Source organism: Tachyglossus aculeatus, chromosome 3, assembly GCF_015852505.1.
Source record: "Tachyglossus aculeatus isolate mTacAcu1 chromosome 3, mTacAcu1.pri, whole genome shotgun sequence".
Lineage (NCBI taxonomy): Eukaryota > Metazoa > Chordata > Mammalia > Monotremata > Tachyglossidae > Tachyglossus > Tachyglossus aculeatus.
In genome coordinates this window covers 89,346,953-89,371,919 of record NC_052068.1, presented here as the reverse complement: position 1 = coordinate 89,371,919, position 24,967 = coordinate 89,346,953, and the positions used below count along the sequence as shown (strand labels likewise).

The 24,967-nt window shown below is 47.1% G+C and overlaps 1 protein-coding gene across 2 annotated transcripts in view; it reads right to left on the bottom strand.

The window, feature by feature from the left end:
• ST8SIA5 (ST8 alpha-N-acetyl-neuraminide alpha-2,8-sialyltransferase 5) overlaps nt 1-6,597 on the bottom strand; it is a 91,609-nt gene extending 85,012 nt beyond the window's left edge. For both annotated transcript variants that reach the window (XM_038743676.1, XM_038743677.1), the window contains exon 1: nt 5,718-6,597. In XM_038743676.1, coding sequence (XP_038599604.1) covers nt 5,718-5,848 — 131 coding nt within the window. In that variant the 5' untranslated portion in view covers nt 5,849-6,597. The remainder of the gene's footprint in view (nt 1-5,717) is intronic.
• Between the last annotated feature and the right edge of the window lie 18,370 nt (nt 6,598-24,967).

Sequence of the window (24,967 nt, the reverse complement as noted above, 5' to 3'; positions counted from 1 at the left end):
CAGTCCCTACCCCTCAGAGGGCTCGGCTCAGTACTCGGGAAAAGTGAAAACCCTGCTGGGAGAAAAGGCATTCTCCTCCAAATGGGATGTTTCCAGCTTAGGCAGAGGCAGGGGCAGAGAGGGGCTTCTGGATCTCATTCCTGCCACGCACGGCACATCAGCACACCAGCCTGGCAGGTCACTATCAGTCTGGCTCAAAATAAAGCCGCCTTTTCTCCCGTTTCATTGCGTGTGACATCGATCGAACTCACATTTCTGCCTGCAAGGACAGCCCCGCCGGGGACATAGAATTGAGCTAGCCAAAGAAAAGAAGGTGATGGTTACAGTGAGCCAGAGAATATTTGCTATTTCAGAACTCCAGCATATAGATTATCCATTTGGTGGATTTTCTGCAGTAGATTTTTTTTTACCCTCCCATCAGTCTCAAGCCTTTTTTCCCTCCAGCGTCTTCCTGGGATGTAGATTGTGATGGTATCTTTAAGCTCCGTTGAGCTAGGTATGTTTTCTCCCATCAGGCACGTGATCACCTTCACACCCAATATCACTGGAAGTTTGGTGCAATGGAGCAGCTTGTGGAAGAGAAGCAGCATGGCTTAGTGGAAAGAGCACAGGCTTGGGAGTCAGAGGACATGGGTTCTAATCCTGGCTCCACCATTTGCCTGCTTTATGACCCTCACTCCTCACTCTCGGCTTCAAACCTCTCCATCACCTCGCCCCCTCCTACCTTACCTCCCTTCTCTCCTTCTACACCCCAGCCCAGACACTCTGCAACTCTGCCGCTAACCTCCTCACTGTGCCTTGTTCTCACCTGTCCCACCGTCGACCCCTGGCCCCCATCCTGCCTCTGGCCTGGAATGCCCTCCCTCCACACATCCGCCAAACTAGCTCTCTTCCTCCCTTCAAAGCCCTACTGAGAGCTCACCTCCTTCAGGAGGCCTTCCCAGACTGAGCCCCCCTTTTCCTCTCCACCTCCTCTTCCCCTCCCCATTGCCCCCCTCTGCCCTACCTCCTTCCCCTCCCCACAGCACTTGTGCATATTTGAATATATTTATTACTCCATTTATTTTATTAATGATGTGTAATAGCTATAATTCTATTCATTCTGATGGTATTGACACCTGTCTACTTGTTTTGTTTTGCTGTCTGTCTCCCCCTTCTAGACTGTGTGCCCATTGTTGGGTAGGGATTGTCTCTATATGTTGCCGACTTGTACTTCTCCAGTGTTTAGTACAGTGCTCTGCACACAGTAAGCTCTCAATAAATACAATTGATTGAATGGATGAATGAATGAATGAATGACACCGGGTGAGCCACTTAACTTTTCTGTGCCTCAGTTACCTCATCTGTAAAATAGGGTTTAAGACTGTGAGCCCGACATGGGACAACTTGATTACCTCGTATCTACCCCAGCACTAAGAACAGTGCTTGGCACATAGTAAACACTAAACAAATACCACAATTATTATTATTATTAATATCGGGGGTTAGGGCTGAGGAGCCATTAGACAGGACTGAGCATTGCAAAAGGAGTCCAGCCCTCACATTAGCATTGTCAGTGGTATCTTTTGATTCCTCAGGGGTGCAGAGGGCTGCGCTAGGTGTTTGAGAAAACACAGAAGGAAAAGATGCTACCACTGCCCTTGAGAAGCTTACATAGAATGGAGAAAACAAGCAGGCATGAATTACTAAATATTGTTGTCATCTTATGCTGTCGAGTCGTGTCCGACCCATAGCGACGTCATGGACACATCTCTCTCAGAACGCCCCACCTCCATCTGCAATCATTCTGGTAGAGTATCCATAGAGTTTTCTTGGTAAAAATACAGAAGTGGTTTACCACTGCCTCCTCCCACACAGTAAACACCTACTCTCTCCCCTGCCGCTGCTGCCCGGCACAGGTGAGTTTTGACTTGTAGCAGATTGCCTTCCACTCGCTAACCACTGCCCAAGCTAGGAATGAAATGGACATGCCTCTGCTTGACTCTCCCTCGTGTAGTCGGGACTGGTAGAGTGCTGTAAACTCTCTAGGTGTGACAGAGGGGTGCCAAATATACAATAAGTAAAAGAGTAAGAGCATGGATACAAATGATAATACAAAAGTAGGCAAATGACTATGTAATTAACAAGTCTAGAATTATCTGCTAAGGTGGATGATGGGATGAAATGATCAGAGAATCCCTCTTGGAGAAGGTGGCTTTTTTGAAGGGCTTTGGGACATGATTCGGATGGAGGGAAGAGAGATCTATTCAGGGGACAGAACAAAAAAAATGGGTCAGAGACAGCTGATTTCCAAGCAAGGTGCTGTGAGGACTGAAAAGTGTGAACAAGGGTGCAGTGGGAAAAGAGATCAGATGGCAGGAGAGCTGTAAGTGGAAAGCCTTAAAGTGAAATAGGTAGTCATTAAAGGTTTTTAAGGAGGAGAGAAATGTCCTTTGAATGGTGTTTTAAGAAGCTAATCCAAACAGCTGCTCCTCAGATGGATTGCAGAGAAGACAGGCTTGAGGCAGAAGACTAATAAGGAACCTGCTAAATGTAATCCAGATGGGAGGGGTCAAGGATTTGAACAATGTGGGAGATGAAAACCGGAGAGGAGTCACACTAAGAAGCCCAGCTTCTGGGGCAAGGAAGAGGGTAGAGTTGTTGTCAGGGGTGTTCATCCATGTCCCAGTGCTTCCCTAAGTAAGTATTCCTCTCCAAGATATTCTACAAGATGTGACTAGCTCCAAAAGACCCCACACGGGCCTCCTGTCTCACCCAATTTCACCAGGAAGGCCAGCTCCCTGGCGACTGTGGCAGAGTCCCAGAAATGGGTGCTTAGGGCATGTGAGGCTCCTCGGGTGGCTGGGGCATTTTCCATTCTAAAAACCATTATCAACATCATAAATTAAAATGACAAGATGGACTCTCCTGGCGTGTAAGGTGCATCCTGATAGTAACCCCAGGGAGACCCTTTTGTGCATTCAAGCCAATTATGAACTGCGGATTGAATGTGACGTAATGGCCCCCAAAGGCCAAGAAGAGGCTACACAGCTCCCTAAATTGGTTCTGAGGGAGTCATTTCCACCCTGGACCTAGAGTGGAGCAGACTTGCTCTCTCTCTCCCTGGCCAGGCCTGAGGGTTGGTAATTCACTAGCCATTGAGCTGTTGAGCTGAAGTCCTACGTTGAACAGGGGCTGGGGCCGGGACCAGAGCTTGAGGGGAGTGACCCTGGAGCCCTGGGAGAACCCAGGGCAAAACTACTGTTAGATGGAAGAAGCAAATGTCTTAGCCCAAAGCAAACCCTAGAACCCAGAAAGGGGCAGAAGGAGAGAGACAAGAACACAAATGTGTCTTGTTGTCCAGGGATCAAGCAGTTTGGCTAGGGGAAGCAGCGTGGCTTACTGAATAGAGCACAGGCCTGGGAGTAAGAAGGACCTGGATTCTAACCCTGACTCCGCCAATTGTCTGCTGTGTGACCTTGGGCAAGTCACTTCACCTCTCTGTGCTTCAGTTACCTCATGCTTCAGTTACCTCATGTGTAAAATGGGGATAAGAATGTGAGCCTATGTGGGACAGGGACTGTGTCCAACCTAATCAACTTGTATCATCCCCAGTGCTTAAAACAGTGCTTGGCACATAGTAAGCACTTAACAAGTACCATAACAGTAATAATTATTATCGCTATACAGTGTCAGTGCAAGAAATGGGCAACTCTGTTATATTGAACTCTCCCAAGCACTTAGTACAGTGCTCTGCACTCAGTAAGTGCTCAGTAAATATGATTGATGAAACTGGGAAAAGAGCCCAGGGGGTGAGGGGCTCCATTTGGGTCAGACCCAGACCTCCTGCCTACCCCGGGTGGCATATGTATTATGTGATTTTCAAGAGAACAGCCCACCAACCTGCCAGTCCTGCTCTGTGTGGCACCAGCACCAGGGGTATTGTAAGCTCATCGGGGGCAAGGAATGTGACTATTATTATTTTGTACTCTCCCAAGCCCTCAGTACAGTGTTCTCTGCACACAGTAAGCGCCCAATAAATATAAATGAATGAGTGAATGGGTCTTTGGCTACCTCTCCAAGCCCCACTCCAACTCTTGATTTTCCCTGGCTCCCTGCCCCAGGAGTATGCAATCATGGAGTCTCAGCTTACTGGACTCCTAGCAGAGGCCAGCTTCCCTGGGGAAAACAAGTATGGCCGTGCTTGTCTAATCCAGTGTGGAAGCAGAATGGGACACATCACATTAAGGCCCGGAGCCAGAGAGATGGAGCTGAGGCTACCTACAGCCCCCGGGTCACCTGAATATTTCTTCAGAGGCGTCAGCAAGGGTAAAGTCAAATGCAGACAGATATCTTTGCACAATCTGACAATCCCTCCCACGGGCTAACTTGGTCCCCTTCACCAACCCTTAATGTGAATCTGGGATTTCTCAGGCTTCTTCCGATCGGGCAGGTCCATTATTCAAAATCAACTAATTAGTCCTAGGCACTTTAAGCATATCTGGGTCTTTGGTCATTGAGGGGTCAGGGGGGGAGTGGGGTGGGGGGAACATGTGGAAGGGTGTGGAAGTTGAAGGGTTGGGGCAGGCTGCACCATTTCCTAAAACCGAAGCCAGAGAGACCCCGAGAACAAGCAAAATCAAAAAAAGCGAAGCAGTGGTAATAATAACTACTGCTAAGGCAAAGGTGATCAAGCTATGACTCCAAACCACTGCCTTGATTGGAAAATGATCTCTGGCAGCAGCTTGAATGGGAAAAGGCGGAAATAGCAGAAGCCCTTTCAGCCAAGCATCACCGCACTAGTGAGGATGCTGCTAGTCGGACGTGAGTTTTAGCTATGTCTTCCCAGGAGAAAATGGCCAGGTCTCCCCACTTCATCTCTTTCCAGGCATCTACCACTAACCTTCTGTCTGGGTCAGGAGGCCCTGTGGGGCTGAGGGGGCTGGGGAAAGCGTTAAAACCCCATGGCTAAACCTCTCCATCTACTGATGAGAAACCATCTGCCCCAGTGGATTTGTGAGGAGGATTTTCTAGTTGAAACCAGAGCAGGCAAATTGAAAACTTGATCCTCATGTTTAACCTTGACTTTCAAGTTCACAAAGACCCAGAGATCGGGCAAGTTTCTGGTGTGAAGATTCCACCGAGGAAATCTCCCCTTCTCCGGGCAACCCTGATCCTGCACTGTCCTCCCGAGATCCGCACAAGACAGGTATGTTGCTCTGGCCCCTGTGAATCCAAAACACCTGGGCAGAAACCCCCTCAAGCAAGGACTTCCAACCTCCCCTGCTGCTCACTCTAGGGATTAACGTATCTCTCAGATCAGCCTGGCTCAGCCGCCCATTCAGTGCCAACATATTAAACCGGGCACCAAGGTCTGGCCAATGCATAAGTCTTTAACCTTAACGGGGCAGCAAAGGAAACATCCTCTGCTCAAGCATTGGAGTGGATATGCGGACCTGGATTTTCCTGCAGGGTCACTCAAACTCAGTTCCCTCATCTGTAAAATGGGGATTAAGACTGTGAGCCCCATGTGGGACATGGACTGTGTCCAACCTGATTATCTTGTATCTACCCCAGTGGTTAGTACAGTGCCTGGCACATAGTAAGCATTTAACAAATATCACAAAAAAACACAGCTCAACATTGCTTTATGATAAAGAGTCAAATAATCCTGTTGCCCCCCTGGGATGCACCTAGCCCAAGCCCATCTCCCCCGCACCCACTCTGGATTTTCTTACCTCTTGATGTAGTTCCTGCCATACAGGATCTGTTGCAGCAAAGTGACAACGGCAAATGCGCAGATAAATATGAAGAACAAACTTCTGTTGCCCAGCAGGTCCCGATTTGTCGTGGGGTCGGAATAGCCCATCCTGTCGGTGCGGGGCTCCGGCTCAGAGGAGTGGAATTCAGTGCATGGTTCCCGCGGGGTCTGCTTTCATGTTCCATGGGACGAGAGGCCCCGTTGCCAGCCTCAGAGCGAGGGAGCCAAAGGCACGAGGCAAGCTCATGGTGAGCCAGGGGCCACTTCCTCCTAGCCCCCCTTTTGACCACTGAATATCCAGTTGCCGCTGGAAAGTTACCACAGGTAATCCCTGAAGCCACCCGGTCACAGCCCTGGGCACAGAGCGGACGATCTGTCTGAGGAGGTGTCCGCTCCTCCTTGAAAGCTCCAGCCGGCAGTGTCCTTGTCCCGTTCGGTTTGGCGATTCCAGATGCCCCGATAAGGGAAGCTGCGCATTGAACAGGGGAGGGCAGCAGCCAATGAAAACCTCCCCAGCTCTCCCTCCAACCACCCTCCTCCACTCCCAACCTCCCCTGCCTTTGGCTCCGCAAGCCCTCGGCGGGTCCGGCCGGCCGGCCTTCTGCTCACAGATGCCGGCAGCTGGGGTCGGCGAGGAGACGTGACTGGGATGTGCGATGGATCAAACGGGTAGGTAGGGATCGGGAGGATTTCTCGTCCGGTCCTGCCAACACAACAGAGGCGGGCTGGTTACACTCAGAGAAAGTGCCTTCTTGGGTGGGAGTAGGAAAACCTGGCTGAAGAGAAGGGGTGGTGAGGGGGCAGGGGGAAGTCCAGCGGCAGGGAGAAGAGGGGAGGAGAGGAAGGAGGGACCGAGGCAGCGGGCTGCATTTGGTTGGGAGCATTTGCATGCAGCATGCAGGCTGGTTAGTCATCCCCGATCAGTTTTCTATGTTGTCCTGGTTATTTCTCTGGGGTAAGCACAAGCAAGGTCACCGTGCATCTTTTCAAGGACACTGCTCTCTGCTCCTGCATGCTGATTTATTGCAAGCTCAGGCCAGAGGCAGGAGGGGTGATGTACCACCCGAGCCTTAGAAACTAGTCCAAAGCCTGAAATTCCATTTGTCCTCCCCCTCCCCCCCACCCCGCCGACAACATCTCCCCTTTCACCAGGCCCCTGCTTCTGATTTAAAAAAGACCTCATTGTGACTGAGACAGTGGGACCTTGTGTGAGCCAGTCAGAGTGCTATTAAATCTGCAACCCGCAACCTCAGTTGAAACCACCACGACTCCCAGAAAGCTCTAACCCTCTCTCCATGGCTGCGACATCGGGGGGCTGCTCTACCTCTAAAACCCCACAGAAAAACAGCCACTTCAGCAAACGGCAGAGCCCGCTGTGAAATGGGGATGCGCACGTCTCCGTGGAAACTCTGTCCCCAACATTTCAATCAGCCACCAGGAAATCGGCTCCGTCACCCCGGCACGGCAGCCCCCTCCCCTGCCCTCACCGAAGTCATGTGCGTGCTGGGAGTCTTGTTCCCTCTCCAGAGATTTCTAGAGCCCCTTCGGCCACAGCACTCGAGAGCTGGGCTGCAGCTCCAAAGTCGCAATTTATTAACTAAAAAGGCAGGTGAACCTAGGGTCAGGGGTCGGGCATAGAACTTCCCACACCAAAAAATAGCTGGAATCGAACCTGAAATAGTGCAGACTGTCCCAAGTTGCTGTTCCATCTTGGGGAATGTTTACTGATTGGAGCAAGCTTGCTCTCATTTCTCAATGCCCTGCCCCCTCAAATTGTAAAATTTTTCTAGTGAATATGGTGAAACTTGGCATCTCATTATAGGCTAAGGACTTGCGGTGCTATATGGTCCTCAGAACAAACATCTGGGTAATCAGCCCCCACTTCGCCCTGACATCGACAAAAGGGAGGGATGGATTAAGTGGGTTGGAGGTTATGAAAACCCCAAATATTTCTGGGACATTAAGTCTCAGAGAGAGGGCATGTGTATTGGCAGCTATTTTAGCCTCCATTTTGCATGCTCTGAGCCTTAAAACACCTGGCCTTCTCAGCACTTCATCAGTCAGATTCTTTGTGGAAGAGAACCCATTTACAGTCCTTTAGAGATCCTGGACCTCTATCCTCTACAGTCACCCTAGCTCTGGCAACCTGCCAGAGAAGCAGTATGGCTCAGTGGAAAGAGGCTGGGCTTCGGAGTCAGAGGTCATGGGTTCTAATCCCAGCTCTGCCAATTGTCAGACTTAGGGAAAGCCACTTAGCTTCTCTGGGCCTCAGTTACCTCATCTGTAAAATGGGGATTAAGACAGTGAGCCCCATATGAGACATGGACTGTGTCCAATCTAATCAGCTTGTATTTTCCCAGTGCTTAGTACAGTGCCTGGCACATAGCAAATACTTAATAAATTCCATAAAAATGCAGCATTATCTTCATTGTCTTGGTCATTATTATTAAATACTATTAGGATTATTATATTTAGTACATATTTACTCTGCACCAACACTATGCCAGGACAGATATAAGACAATCAAGTCTTAATAGGTAATTGAAAGCCCAGGAGGGGACAATGATTTGCCCAGGGTCATTCATTAGTTGGTCAGGAAGAGGGTTTAGGTCTTTAAATCACAACTTAGGGACTAGTCTACCCCCTGTTGGTTGTCCAGAATAATAATAATTATGATGATAATGGCATTTATTAAGTGCTTACTATCTGCAAAGAACTGTTCTAGGCGCTGGAATGAACCAGACTCTTGTGTCTGCATGTGTCAGGTCCTACTCAGTTCCGCTACCAAGGTCACCCTGAACTCCTAGTGGGCTTGGGTAGCCGGGCCGCCGCAGGCCACGGACACTCTAACTGGGCTGCCGTGATCCCTAGCAACTCAACCTGAATCAGCTGGGTTGCTAAGGAGGACAGAGCAGCGCAGAACATCCTCAACCACATGGTGAGTCTTGACTTCAAGCATAGAGCCAGGGGTAGTGGCTGGGATAGGGGTGACCCCTCATCAATCAATCAATCAATCGATCATATTTATGGAGCACTTACTGTGTGCAGAGCACTGTATTGTGTTAGGGAAAGTGCAATATAACTGAGTTGGTAGACATGTTCCCTTCCTACATGGAGTTTACAGTCCAAATGGGGAGACAGACATGAATATAAATAAATGAATTATAAGTATGTAATAATAATAATAATAATGGTATTTGTTAAGCGCTTACTATGTGCCAAGCACTGTTCTAAGCATTGGGGTAAATGCAAGGTAATCCAGTTGTCCTACATGGGGTTCAGAGTCTTAATCCCCATTTTAAAGGTGGAGTAACTGAGGCACAGAGAAGTTAAGCGACTTGCTCAAGGTCACACAGCAGACAAGTGGCGGCCTCAGTATTAGCACCCATATACTCTGACTCCCAAGCCCGTGTTCTTGCCACTAGGCTATGCTGCTTCTCTACATAGGTGCTGTCGGGCGGAGGGAGGAGTGAATTAAGGGTGTAAATCCAAAGCCAATGATGGCATAGAAGGGAGTGGGAGAAAAGGAAATGAGGGTTTAGTCTGGGACGGCATCTTGGAGAAGATGGGCTTTTAAGGCTTTAAAGGTGGAGAGAGTGAATGTCTGCCAGACGTGAAGAGGGCTGGAGTTCCAAGCCACAGGCAGGACATGAGCAAGGACATCAGTGGGGAGATAAATGAGCTTGAGGTACAGTGAGTAGGCTAGCATTAGCAGAGCAAAGTGTGCAGGCAGGGTTGTATGTAGTAGGAAATCAGAAAGGTAAGGTAGAAGGGGGCAGGGTGATTGAATGTTTTAGAGTCGATGACAAGGAGTTTCTTTTTGAGGCGGTGGGAGGGGGATAACCACTGGAGGTTATTGAGAAGTAGAGAAATATGGCCTGAACCATTTTATAGAAAAATGATCTGAGCAGCAGAGTGAAGTATGGACTGGAGCAGGGAGAGACAGGAGGCAGGGACGTCAGCAACGAAGCCGATGCAGTAATCAAGGTGGTATAGGATAAGTGCTTGGGTTAACGTGGTAGCAGTTTGGTTGCAGAGGAAAGGACAGATTTAGCGATGCTCTAAAGGTTGAACTGACAGGATTTGGTGACAGACTGAATATGTGGGTTGAATGGGAGGGATGAGGTGAGGATAACACCGAGGTTACGGGCTTGCAAGATGGGGAGGATGGTGTTGCTGTCTACAGTGGGAAAATCATGGGGCGGACAGGGTTTGGGTGGAAAGATAAGGAGTTTGAGGTGTTGGTGAGAAGCAGCATAGCTCAGTGGAAAGAGCATGGGCTTTGGAGTCAAAGGTCATGGGTTCAAATCCCGGTCCACCACTTGTCAGCTGTGTGACTTTGGGCAAGTTACTTAACTTAAGTTACTTGCCTCGGTTACTTCACCTGTAAAATGGGGGTTAAGACTGTGAGCCCCCACAAGGGACAATCTGATCACCTTTTAACCTCCCCAGTGCTTAGAACAGTACTTTGCACATAGTAAGCACTTAATAAATGCCATCATTATTATTATTATCTACTGTAGCTTTGTTGGCCCAAATCCTGGCTCTAGGTACCACAATTCTGTGACAGTTGCCAATGGAGATCTTTGGCTGTCTGTATGATGCCCTAGTGCAAGATGATACATTATTTCAATGCCAACTCTCTCCTCGACCCCCTCCAATCTGGCTTCCGTCCCCTACGTTCCATGGAAACTGCCCTCTCAAAGGTCACCAATGACCTCCTGCTTGCCAAATCCAACGGCTCATACTCTATCTTAACCTCCTCGACCTCTCAGCTGCCTTCGACACTGTGGACCACCCCCTTCTCCTCAACACGCTATCCAACCGTGGCTTCACAGACTCTGTCCTCCCCTGGTTCTCCTCATCTCTCTGACCATTCATTCTCAGTCTCTTTTGCGGGCTCCTCCTCCCCCTCCCATTCCCTTACTGTAGGGGTTCCTCAAGGGTCAGTTCTTGGTCCCCTACTGTTCTCTATCTACACTCACTCCCTTGGTGAACTCATTCGCTCCCATGGCTTCAATTATCATCTCTACGCTGATGACACCCAAATCTACATCTCTGCCCCTCCTCTCTCTCCCTCCCTCCAGGCTCACATCTCCTCCTGCCTTCAGGACATCTCCATCTGGATGTCTGCCCGCCATCTAAAACTCAACATGTCCAAGACTGAACTCCTTATCTTCCCTCCCAAACCCTGCCCTGTCCCTGACTTTCCCATCACTGTTGACGGCACTACCATCCTTCCCATCTCACAAGCCCACAATCTTGGTATCATCCTCGACTCTGCTCCCTCATTCACCCCTCACATCCATCACCGAAACCTGCCGGTCTCACCTCCGCAACATTGCCAAGATCCTCCCTTTCCTCTCCATCCAAACCACTACCCTGCTGGTTCAATCTCTCATCCTATCCCGACTGGATTACTGCAGCAGCCTCCTCTCTGATCTCCCATCCTCCTGTCTCTCCCCACTTCAATCCATACTTCATGCCGCTGCCCAGAAAATCTTCGTGCAGAAACGCTCTGGGCATGTTACTCCCCTCCTCAAAAATTTCCAGTGGCTACCAATCAACCTACGCATCAGGCAAAAACTCCTCACCCTCGGCTTCAAGGCTCTCCATCACCTTGCACCCTCCTACCTCAACTCCCTTCTCTCCTTCTACAGCCCAGCCTGCACCCTCCGCTCTTCTGCTGCTAATCCCCTCACTGTGTCTCATTTTCACCTTTCCCACCATCGACCTCCGGCCCACGTCCTCCCCCTGGCCTGGAATGCCCTCCCTCCGCATATCCGCCAAGCTAGCTCTCTTCCTCCCTTTAAAGCCCTACTGAGAGCTCACCTCCTCCAGGAAGCCTTCCCAGACTGAGCCCCCTCCTTCCTCTCCCCTTCATCCCCCTCCCCATCCCCCCGCCTTACCTCCTTCTCTTCCCCACAGCACCTGTATATATGTATATATGTTTGTACATATTTATTACTCTATTTATTTATTTATTTTATTTGTCCATATTTATTCTATTTATTTTATTTTGTTAATATGTTTTGTTTTGTTGTCTGTCTCCCCCTTCCAGACTTTGAGTAGTCCCTGTGGGTAGGGACTGTCTCTATATGTTGCCAACTTGTACTTCCCAAGCGCTTAGTACACTACTCTGCACACAGTAAGTGCTCAATAAATATGATTGAATGAATGAATGAATCCAAGTAGAGATGTCCTAAAGGAAGACTACCACACCTCTGCCAGATTGTATCTGTTACACTGCTATATTGTCCTCTTCCAAGTGCTTAATACAGTGCTCAGCTCTGTTGGGCCCAGGTGGTTGAGAAGATCAACTGCATTTGTTAGAAATCTACAAAGTGCAAAGCACTGAACTAAATCCTTGGGAGAATAGAAAAGACAACAGATCCGTTTCGGTCTGAGGGTTTGAATATATGGCTGGGTTTGGAGCTGGGCCGCAGGATGGTTGAGCTGGGTTGGAATGCAGGGATGGGTTAGGGCAGAAGGGGAGAACAATCAATCTATCAGATTGAATACACAAGGCAGGATCTCCCTAAAATCTCCCCTGGTCCTCTCCAGTCTCACAATACTCCTGCCCTTCTTTGACTCTCCCACCTTTCCCAGTAGGATCACAAGAAGAGATTTCCTGCCTCTTTTCAAAATCCTCCCCCTCCACCTCTGACCCCATCCCTTCATAACTTATAAGAACACTTGTTCCCTCCCTTCTTCCCTCCCTGTCAGACATCTTCAACCATTCACTCTCCGAAGACTCTATCCACACTGCTTTCAAACATGCCCATGTCTCCCCTATCCTAAAAAATCCCTCCTTTGGGTCCACGGCTCCCTGTAGTTATCGCCAAGTCCCTCCTCTCCAAACTCCTTGAGTGAGTCATCTACACTCTCTGCCTCCACTTTCTCTGCTCTAATTGTCTCCTTGAACCGCTGCAATTTGGCTTCCACCCCTTCACTCCACAAAAACGGCCTTCTCTAAGGGGACCAGTGGCATCCTCCTTAACAAATTGAATTGCCTCTACTCCAGCCTAATCCTCCTTGACCTCTCAGCTTCCTTTGACACTGTGAATCACTCCCTTCTCCTGGAATCATTACCAAACTTTAGTTCACTGAGACTGTCCTCTTCTGGTTCTCCAATCTCTCTAACCACTTCTCAGTCTCCTTCGCAGACTTCTCCTCTGCTTTCCATCCTCTAACACTGGGGGGGGGGGTCCCTCAAAGCTCAGTTCTTGATCCCTTTCTATTCTCCATCTAGACCCACTCCCTCAGAGAACTCATTCACTTCCACAGCTTCAACTACCATCTCTACACGGATGATTCCCAAATCTCTCTCTCCACCCCTGGCCATTCTTCTCTGCAGTCCCTCCTTTCTTCCTGCCTTCAGTCCCTCTCTACTTGGATACAATAAGTAATAATAATGATAGCATTTATTAAGCACTTACTATGTGCAAAGCACTGTTCTAAGCGCTGGGGAGGTACAAGGTGATCAGGCTGTCCCACGGGGGGCTCACAGTCTTAATCCCCATTTTACAGAGAGGTGACTGAGGCGCAGAGAAGGTAAGTGACTTGCCCAAAGACACACAACTGACAAGTGGGGGAGTTGGGATTTGAACCCATGACCTTTGACTCCAAAGCCCGGGCTCTTTCCACTGAGCCACGCTGCTTCTCCACTGATATCCCCGTGACACTACAAACTTAACACATACAAAACAGAACTCCTCCTCTACCCACTCAAGCTCTGTCCTCCCCTTGACTTTTCCATCACTGTAGACAACATCACCCCCGCCCTCCCGACTCAGAAACCTGTAACCTTGGTAGTATATTCAATCTGTCACAAAGTCATTTTGGTTTGACCTTCAAAACATCTCAAAAACCCATGCCTTCCTCTCCATCCAAACTGTCCCTAAGCTGATAATTATAATTATGGTATTTGTTAAGTGTTTTCTGTGTGCCAGGCATTGATCCAAGCAGTTATCATATCCCATCTTGACTACAACATTAGCCTCCTTTCTGTCTCTTCCTCCTGTCTCTCTCCAATCGAGTCTCTGCTGCCTGGATCATTTTTCTAAAACAAGCTCATTCCATGCCTATCCATTTCTCAAGAACCTCTGATGGTTGCCCATCCACCTCTGCATCAAACAAAAACTTCTGACCATAAGTTTTAAGTCACTCAATCAGCTCTCCCTCTCCTATATTACCTTACAGATTTCCTACTACTACCTAGCCTGCACAGTTTGCTTCCCAAACACCAACTTATTCCCTGTATCTCAGTCTCATCTACCTTGTCACCATTCCCTTGTCCACATCCTTTCTCTGGCCTGTAACTCTCTCCCCCATCACATCTGACAGTCCACCACTCTTCCAAATTTCAAGGCTCTCCTAAAATCACATCTCCTCCAAGAGGTCTTCCCTGATTAAGCTGTCATTCCCCCTGCCCGCCCTCCTCTCTCAGTCGCCTATGTACTTAGGTATATCCTTTAAGCACTTTGATATTCACCCCATCCCCACAGCACTTAAGTATATATCTTTACACTGCCATTTCCCCTATCTATAATTTATTTCAATGTATGTCTCCTTATTTAGTGTGTAAGCTTCTCATGGGCAGGGATCATACTGACCAACTCACTTTGCTTCTCTGTGCCTCAATTACCCCATCTGCAAAATGGGGTTAAGAGTGTGAGCTCCATGTACGACAGGGTCTGTGTCCAGCCTGAGTAATTTGTTTCTATCCCAGCTCTTAGAAAAGTGCTTGACACATAATGGATGTTTAACAAATACCATCATTATTATTATTGTAGGGTGCTTGGATCTACCCTGATGGATGTAGCAGCCTGGGCGAAAACAACTCACTGTGTCCCCACAGCTGGAAACCCATAATAATAATAGTTAATTAATTAATTCATTCATTCAATCGTATTTATTGAGCACTTACTGTGTGCAGAGCACTGTACTAAGCACTTGGGAAGAACAAGTTGGCAACATATAGAGACGGTCCTTACCCAACAGTGGGCTCAAAGTCTAGAAGTGGGCTCACAGTCTAGAAGGGGGCTCACAGTCTAGAAGAATTATAAGAATTATGGTATGTGTTAAGCATTTACTATGTACCAGGCACTATACTGAGCGTTGCGGTGAATGCGAGAAAATCAGGTTGGACACAGTCCCTGTCCCAACATGGGGCTCACAGTCTCCATCTCCATTTTAGAGATGAGGGAACTGAGGAACAGAAAAGCGAAGTGACTTGCCCAAGATCACACAGCAGATGAGTGGTGGAGCCAGGAATAGAACCCATGACCTTCTGACTCCCTGGCATGGGCTCTAGCCACTATGCCATGCTGCTTCCCATGGATTGAATGGCTTCCATCACCCTCCTGGAGTTGGCACACTGGGAGCACCTCTCCACCCCCATGCCAGGCCTGCCCCTCCCCTCCAACCACAGAGCCCCACTAGTCCCTTGAGGAGACCTTGAAGGGACTGAAGTTGGGTGGCCCTAGGCAATCAGCCTCTATCAGTCCTAGGCCAGAGGGCCAACGGAGAGGGTGGAGCGGTGGCCGGGAGGGATGTAACGTGTGGAGCCGACATCTACCCAAGAAGTTCCATCCCCAAAACTACCCCTATTCCCCAGGCCAAGCTCGAGGAAACAGGGGCTCCTTGTGCTGGGGCCTTAAAAGGATGTTTCCAGGAGAAAAGTCACTGGAGCTGCAGATGGATCTGGTCTTTAATGTCCTTTTCCTTCACCCCCACCCTCAGCCCAACTTTGAAATGTTCACTTTCCCAGGACTGCCAAACCCTACTGTACCAGCCCTCAGTGCCCCCCCACTACACCTTTTTTTAATAAATGGTATTTGTTAAGCACTTATTCTGTGCCAGGAACTGTACTAAGCGCTGGGGTAGTTACAAGCTAATCAAAAGTTAGTCAGGTTGACACAGTCCATGTCCCACATGGGACTCACATCTTAATCACCATTTTAGAGATGAGGTGACTGAGGCGTAGAGAATCAATCAATCAATCAATCAATCGTATTTATTGAGCGCTTACTGTGTGCAGAGCACTGTACTAAGCGCTTGGGAAGTACAAGTGACTTGTCCAAGATCACACAGCGGACAAGTGGCAGAGCCAGGATTAGAACCTAGGTCTTCTCACTCCCAGGCCCATGCTCTATCCACTAGGCCAAACTGCTTCTCATCGGCTTTATCCCCTTATCCATCTGGATCCAACTCACATAAGCCACAGACGATCAGGCAACCTCGCCTTCTCCATCTCAACCACAACAGGAGTTCAATCCATACTGAGCCTGTGGGTGAACTTCTCTATCAGCAGTGCTGTCTTCAAGTGTGGAGGCATTTAAATATATGTATTTAAAGGGTCAAACGAGATAGCCTCCACCAAATGAGAACTCTGGCTGGAAGCGACTAGTCAGTATTGTCTGCTGGGCCCCAATGCCTCATCTGTTTCCATGGGTACAATAAACACACCTTTCACTCCTCCTTCACCCCACCCAGTTTTCCAATCGAAGTTCCTCCTCCTTTGAGTGACAATCCCCAGAGGGACTCCCAGCTGTCCAGGATAAAGCCTCAGCCTCTCAACGACCTCTTGCCCCTGTCCTGCCTCTGGCCTGGAATGCCCTACCTCCTCAAATCCGACAATTACTCTCCTCCCTTTCAAAGCCTTATTGAAGGCACATCCCCAAGAGGCCTTCCCTGAACCCTCCTTTCCTCTTCTCCTTTCCCCTCTGCATCACCCTGACTTGCTCCCTTTGTTCTTCCCCACTCCCAGCCCCATAGCTCTTATGCACATAACTGTAATTTATTTATTTGTATTGATGTCTGTCTCAACCTCTAGACTGTAAGTTCACTGTGGGCAGGGAATGTATCTGTTTCTTGTTGTAGCATACTTTCCCAAGCACTTAGTACAGTGCTCTGCACACAGTAAGCACTCAATAAATGTGAACAAATGAATGAATGAATGATAATGCTATAGTCCATATGCCACAATTTTAATCTCTCACACACTCCTCCGCCCAGACTGATGCTGAGGTTCAGCTTCCCAGTGAGTTTCATTACAGTCTTTAAGGGGCCCGCACCTCTGGACTATGAACACAAAACTGGCAATTTATGTATGGTTAATCCCTGGCTCTAATAAGTTATTCAGTGGGAAGCAGCATGACCTAATAGAAAGAACACAGACAGGCCTGGGAGTCAGAGGACCAGGTCCTAATCCTCGCTCTGTCATTGCATGCTGTGTGACTTGGGCAAGTCACTTAACTTCTCTTTGTCTTGGTTTCCTCAGTTGTAAAATGGGGACTCAAAATCTGTTCTCCCGCTTACCCAAGCTGTGAGCCCCATGTGGGACAAGGACTGTGTCTGACCAGATTAACTTGTGTCTATCCCAGCACTTAAAGCAGTGTTTGACACACAGTAAGCACTTAACAAATATCATTAAAATAATATATTTGTGGGGATTAGTGAGATGAGTACCTCCATTGCACTGCATAGTTCTTAGCAATTTTAAAGGCTAGAGACACATTCATGAACCTCTATTCATAAACTGCATAAGGTACTATGTATCATGGGTACGGTTTCCTTAGTTTGAGCAGTCTGTTTCAACTCCCCTAATGCCAACCTACTACCTGTACCTTGATCTCATTTATCTCACTGCCAACCTCTCACCCATGTCCTGCCTCTGGTCTAGAATGCCCTCCCTCTTCATAGCCGACAAATGATCACTCTCCCCACCTTCAAATCCTTACTGAAGGCACAGCTCCTCCAAGAGGTCTTCCCTGACTAGGCTCTTCTCTCACTCCCTTCTGTGTTGAACTCCCTCCCTCAGCCTCCCAGCAGTAAAGTACATACCCATCATTTATTTAATTATGTTAATAGCTGTCTCCCCCTCTCGACTGTAAGCTTGTTGGGGGCAGGGAATGTGTCTGTAATATTGGTATATTGTACTCTCCCAGGTGCTTAGTATAGTCCTCTGCACAAAGTAGGTGCTCAATAAATATGATTGATCGATTAATTTATTAAACTAAGGTTCAGATTGAGCCACGATGGAATCAGACACTGCTACAGAAAGGGGCCATAGTTTCAGATTCTGAAAGCTTGGCTCAGTCCTGAAAATTCTTGAGCCAGATTCCCTTTCAGAACAAAGTTTCTGTGACTTTTCAGCCAGTTTTCCAGCTGGTAAAGGTTTGAGAAACGGAGGCACAGAGATATTAAGCAACTTGCTTTTTCTGGCTCTCATTAAGTGTGTACTATGTGCCAGGCACTGTACAAAGCTCTGGGGTAGATACAAGACAATCAGGTTGGACCCAGTCCCTGTCCCACATGGGGCTCACCTTCTAAATGAGAGGGAGGAGGATTTAATCCCTCTTTTACAGATGATGCAACTGAGGCACAGAGAAGTTAACTGACTTGTCCAAGGTCACACAGAGGACAGGGGACGGAGCCAGGTTTAGAACCCAGTCCCTCTGATTCCCAGGTTCTCTCCATTAGGCCATGTTGCTTGTTCAAAAGCACACAACCCAACAGTGATAGAAGCAGTATTAAAACCCAGGATTCCTACCTCCCAAACCAGGGCTCTATCTACACTGCTGATTTTCTCAAACTGCTTTCCTCAATGTCCCCCTTTGTCCCTCACCAGACTGTGACAGTTAGGCATTTCGGTCTCCTGGGAAAATATCACCAAGACCTTAAAAAAAAGAAGGATTAACCAGAAGCAAAACTGAAATCTGAGTTGTAAACATGCTGTGGCCTTTCCGGTGCTTGAAGCAGCGAAGACAAATGATTTTTCTCTCTTCCCTCTAGCATCATTAACCTACCATCTGCAGTGAGCCACACAATTGATCTCTTCACGTTGTAGCAGTTTGTGAATTACATCGACGCTTTGTTACCCATGTGACACGGTTTGGTTGTGGGGGAGAAAGGAAATGTGATTACAGAATTGAGTCCGGCTGCATAGAAGTTGCTGCTGTATTAAGTGCCTCGTCCAGGAATTAATTTGGGATTCACTGAAATAGGTTAACGATAATGGAATTAATATATTCATGAGTTTCATGTCATATCTCTCTCCCCAGAGATGCCAGTTTAACAGCCGCAATTATGGTCACTTAAACAGGTCTACTAGTGAGAGGATGACCTTAGTAATCAAATTCTCAGTATTTATTTTTTTCTAACTATTTTGTTCCAATGATAAGACGACCAGAGACCGCTTCATACACTTGTCTGCCCTGACCTTATTCCATATGACATCAAATGGAAGTCTGTTTGAATTCCCAAACTTTGAGAATTTTTCCATGGGGGAATGCTGGACTCCTCTCCTCGACTTCTCCAAAACCACAATGTTCCTTTCCTCTCTAGACTGTAAGCTCATCAAGGGCAGGCAATGTGTCTACTATGTTGTATTGTACTCTCCCAAGCACATGGTACAATGCCCTGCACACAGTTAAAGCTCAATAAATACCACTGATTGATTAATTTCTCATTCCAAAATGGACTAGAAGTTTCTAAATATTTTCACACCATACCTCCCCATTGCCCCTTCTGAGATCATCCCTGGAGACCTATTCTTTATTTCACACCACCTGAAGCTATCCCTGGAGACATTATATTTTCATATGCAAGTCTTCATCAAGTCCTCATTTTAGTGAACATCAAAAGACCTTAAGATCCTGTTTTTTAATCTGAAAACTTGTCACAGTGAAATGAACTTCACTTACCTTAGGAACACCTGCCAGTCTGAACGTGTAATTAGAACCCAGATCCTCTGTCTCTCAGACCCGTGCTGGTTCCACGCTTCTAACCAGAGCATATTTGGGTTCTGTCAGCCAGATTAGACTGTAAACTACTCTGGGGCAGGAATCTCGATTTTACTTCTTTTGTCTGTTTCCCAAGCACTGGTACAGTGCTCTGCACTGTAAGTAGGTGCTCAGTTAATATCAATTGGTCCTGAGGCTGTTATTGGAGCCTGCTGACCCAGCGATACTCTGTGAACCTAAATTATAGCTGCCAGAATTGTCCTGCTGGTCATGTCCTGGAATCTGGAAGAGTTAGCACGTCACCACAGGGATAAGTATAGCTTTACATATGACTAAATGGAATTTGTCAGCTCTTTTGGGGTGATTTCCAAGCTAAAATGAGATCAGAGCACATTAAAGTTAAAATGAGATCAGAGAAGCAGCATGGCCTGGTGGATAGAGCATGACCCTGGGAGTCAGAAGGACCTGGGTTTTAATCCTGGCTCTGCTGCTTGTCTGGTGTGTGACCTTGGACAAGTCACTTCACTTCTCTGTGCCTCAGTTACCTCATCTGTAAAATGGGAATTAAGACTGTGAGCCTCATGTGAAGGGGCTTCCCAGACTGAGCCCCCTCCTTCCTCTCCCCATCTTCCCCCTCCCCAAGCCCTCGCCTTACCTCCTTCCCCTCCCCACAGTACCATATATATATATATATATATATATATATATATATATATATATGTTTGTACATATTTATTACTCCATTTTACTTGTACATATTTATTCTATTTATTTTATTTTGTTAATATGTTTTGTTTTGTTGTCTGTCTCCCCGTTCTAGACTGTGAGCCCGCTGTTGGGTAGGGACCGTCTCTATATGTTGCCAACTTGTACTTCCCAAGTGCTTAGTACGGTGCTGTGCATACAGTAAGTGCTCAATAAATACGATTGAATGAATGAATGAATGTGGGACAGGGACTGTGTCCAGCCTAATTAACCTGTATCTACCCCAGCTCTTAGAACAGTGCCTGGTACCATACTAAGCACTTAACTAATACCATTTAAAAAATCAGCAAATCCATAGTGCTTAGGACAATGCTTGGCACAAAGACCTTAATGTCATTATTATTATTATTCCAGAGAATCCAGTGAGTAGAACAGTGCTTTGCACATAGTAAGCGCTTAATAAATGCTATTATTATTATTATTATTATTATTATTATTATTATTATTATTATCGGGGTGAGCACACAAACACAGCCACAATGAGCACACACCCCCATATGTACCAGCCTGCCCACACAAAGGCCACTGAGATGCATGTACACACACACACACACACTCACTCAGCATCATGCTGCATATACACACAAAAAATATGAGGATCTAACCCCTGCCCTACCCCCCCACCCCACACAACACCAGGCTAAGCCCAAATGTGTATGGCATCAGGCAGAGCACTGGCACACGTAGACCACCACAGCTGAGGAACTCTCTGCAAGCCCCCAGAATGTCCCATGCACACCAGAATGGGTATAAAAGCCGCCACACTGCCTTCTCGATTTGCTTGTATAACCCGATTTGCTCGTATTCACCCCAGCGCTTAGGACAATGCCTGGCACATAATAAGTGCTAAATAAATACCGCAATTATTATTATTACTATTCTCACTTCGCTGCTCTCCTACAACCCAGCCCACAAACTTTGCTCCTCTAATGCCAACCTATTCACTGTACTTCAAACTCATCCATCTTGCCTCTGACCTCTCGCCCACATCCTGCCTCTGGCCTGGAAAGGCCTCTCTCTTCATATCCAGCAGATGATCACTCTCCCTACCTTCAAAGCACTATTGAAGGAACGACTCCTCCAAGAGGCCTTCCCTGACTGAGCCCTCATTTCCTCTTCTCCCATTCCCTTCTGCCTCTCCCTGATTTGCTCCCTTTATTCATCCTTCCTTCAACCCCACAGCACTTGTGTAAATAACCTTAATTTATATATTTGTATTAATGCCTGTCTCCCCCCTCTAGACTGTATGCTTATTGTGGGAAGGGAACATGTCTCCCAATTCTGTTATATTGCTATACTGTACTTTCCCAAGCTCTTATTACAGTGCTCTGCACAATGTAAGCACTCAAGAAATATGACTGATGGATTGATTGATTCTCAGCCCTTCCCTTCCACCGCGGCCAAGCAAAATGCATGTCCTACCCAGGTCCATTCCTACTTTCCAAATCTCCCTGTTCCAAGATCTTCTCATATCCTGAGCTTCTACCTAATTGCCCTGATTCCAGTCTCTCCCCTCTTCAGTCTATAGTGAATACCATTAAAAAATCAGTAAATCCATAGTGCTCAGTACAGTGCTTGGCACAAAGTAAGCCCTTAATATCAATATTATCATTATTATTATGATTACACTAATGCAGAGATCTTGCAGTATCATTCAGCACTCAATAACCTCCAATAGCTACACAACCCTCTTCACATCAATCGATCAACGGTATTTATTGAGCCCTTACTGTGTGCAGAGCACTGTACTAAGTGCTTGAGAGAGTACAATTTAACAGAGTTGATAGATACGCTCCCTCCCCACAGTGAGCTTCCAGTTCAGAGGGTAAGACTACATCAATATACAGTCCACATCGATCTAGAGCTTCTCACAATTAACTTCAAGGCTCTCCCCTAACTCTCCCCATCTTACTTATTCACCTCCTCTCAAATTCAGCCTCCAACTATACCTAATTCTCAACTCTCTCACCTGCAGCCCCTCCTATTCCCTCGGCCTTCCTCCCCAAAACCCACCAGACCACAGATTTTCCCCGCCGATGACTACCCAACACTCTGATGACACTAATCGATCAATCTTACTTACTGAGTGCTTGCTGTGTACAGAACACTGTACTAAGTAGTTGGGAGAGTACAATATAATGCAGTTGATAGACACATATCTTGCCTACAGCAAGCTGACAGTCTAATCCAGAATTCACCTTTAGTACTGCTATATTTTATTACTACCCTCTGCCCTTTCGCACATTTCTACCCCAGCGCTTGGAACGGTGCTTGACAAATACTAAGTGCTTAACAAATACCATCATCATCATTATTATTATTACGTATCTATTTCTATGTATATAGCCAATTGTTAATTCAGCTATTTCATTCTAATACAGTTCCCGCTGCTCCTTTCTCCTGCTTCCACTACCTGTAAATACTTTTTGAATTTTCCAATTAGATTATGAGATGCTTGAGGGCAGGGAGCATATGTTTTATTTCTGTTGTAGGAAAGGGGTAGCTCCTTTGAGCATAAGTCACAAGGGGTTAGGAATAGTCAGACAGGACTAGGCACTGCAAAGAACAAATGCAAGAATACAGAAAAGAAGAACTTGCCATGTGCTTGGCATGAAAGAGATGGACAGATACAAATGTATCTTCTCAGATCCACTGGTTCTCAGGATCAAATCTGGCAGTTAAAAAGCCAGGCACACAGGTATGCTGCATGGGAGATAATCTATCAGTCAGTGGTATTTATTGAATGCTTACTAAGTACAGTACTAAGCACTTGGGAGAGAACAATACACAGAACTAGAGGACACGTTCTCTGCCCATTACAAGGTTATAGTCTATACACTCTCTCCTCCCTCTCTCCCCCCAACCCTTTCCCACCTTTTCCTCCCTCTCCCATCCTCCCTCCCTCCCTGGCCCACAGTAACATTAGCCTTCCTAAAACCTCCCTGTCCTCAACACATTCTTCTATGCTGCCAACTCCTGGAAAGTCTAATACAAAAAACAATGAGATGAAGAATCTTCCCTTCTCTCTGGCCTCACTTGATTCTCAGCCTGGGTGAAGAAACAAATGATGATTTATAAAACTCCATCTCAGGGACTGATGCAAACTTTCCACTAGTTCGGAATACAGACGCTACGACAAGCCATGGGGCTGGGAGGTGGTGGGGTGAGGTGGCTTGGCTAACCTGGCATCACCAAGGGGCACTAGATTGACACTGACACAGAAGGCCAATTATCTAGGCACCCCAGGTGCCAATCTGCAGCTTCTGCCAGCCACTGTCCCTCCTTAGGGGGATTGATCTTCTCCTGTCCTCTGTGTGGTTGGATCCGTCTCCCAGGTAAACTGGGGGAGCCAAAGTGGACTCAGATCGTCACTCATTGAGACTCACAGCATAGGCGTAGGAAATCACGATTCCACTTTCCTTTCTCATTTACTGGCAGGCTTTGCCCTCTCTATGGTTGTTAATAAGAAGCAGTGTGGCCTAGTGGTAACAATGCCTGAATGGGAGCCCAAGACTTTGGTGGCAACCCTGACTCCACCATTTGCCTGCTCTGTGATCTTGGGAAAGTCACTTAGCCTTTTGGTACCTCAGTTTCTGAATCTGAAAGATAGGAATCAAATGCCTGGTTAAGTCTGTAAGGTCATCTCGACTGTAAGCTCATGGTGGACCGGGAATGTGCTTATCAACTCTGTTATATTGTACTCTCCCGAGTGCTTAATATAGTGCTTTGTATTCTGTGCCTTAATCTTGTCTATCTCTCCACTGAACAACCTGCCTCTGGCCTGGAATGTCCTCCCTCTTCATATCCAACGAACGATTACGCTCCCTACTTTCAAAGCCTTACTGAAGGCACATCTCCAAAAGGCCTTCCCTGACTAGGCCTTCACTTCCTCTTCTCCCACTGTCTTCTGCATCACCCTTGCTCTTGAATTTGCACCCTTTATTCACCCCACCTTCAGCCCCATAGCACTTATATACATATCAATCATTCATTTATTTATCTTAATATGTCTCCCCCTATAGACTGTAAGCTCACTGTGGGCAGGAAACCTGTCCACCAGCTCTGTTATACTGTACGCTCCCAAGCACTTAGTACTAACTGTGAGTCCATTGTGGGGAGGGATTGTCTCTCTTTGTTATTGAATTGTACTTTCCAAGCACTTAGTACAGTGCTCTGCATACAGTAAGCACTCAATAAATACGACTGAATGAATGAATGAATGAATACAGTGCTCTGCACTAAGTGCTCAATAAAATATGATTGCTCTGTACACAGTAAAGTGCTCAATAAATCTGAATGATTGATGACTCTGATCTTCTCCTCCCCTCCATGTGCCAGCACCAGTCTGTCTAGTTTCTGGAAACAGCCTATGGTACTGAAGTCTCCTATGGAAATAAGATACGGGATTGCAGGGTGGCCCGTGCTGACCTTGGACAACTCACTTAACTTCCCTATACCTCAGTTACTTTCCCCATAAAATATGGATTAAGACTATGAACCTTATGTGGGACAGGGACTGTGTCCAACCCAATTATCTTTTATCTACCCCAGAATTTAGGACAGTGTTTGTCCTATAAGAAGTACTTAACAGATATCATTAAAAATGCATTGTCAGGTGGGTCAGTGGACTCAGCTTAGGGTTCATTCATTCAGTTATATTTACTGAGCGCTTACTGTGTGCAGAGCACTGTACTAAGTGCTTAAGGGTTCCAGG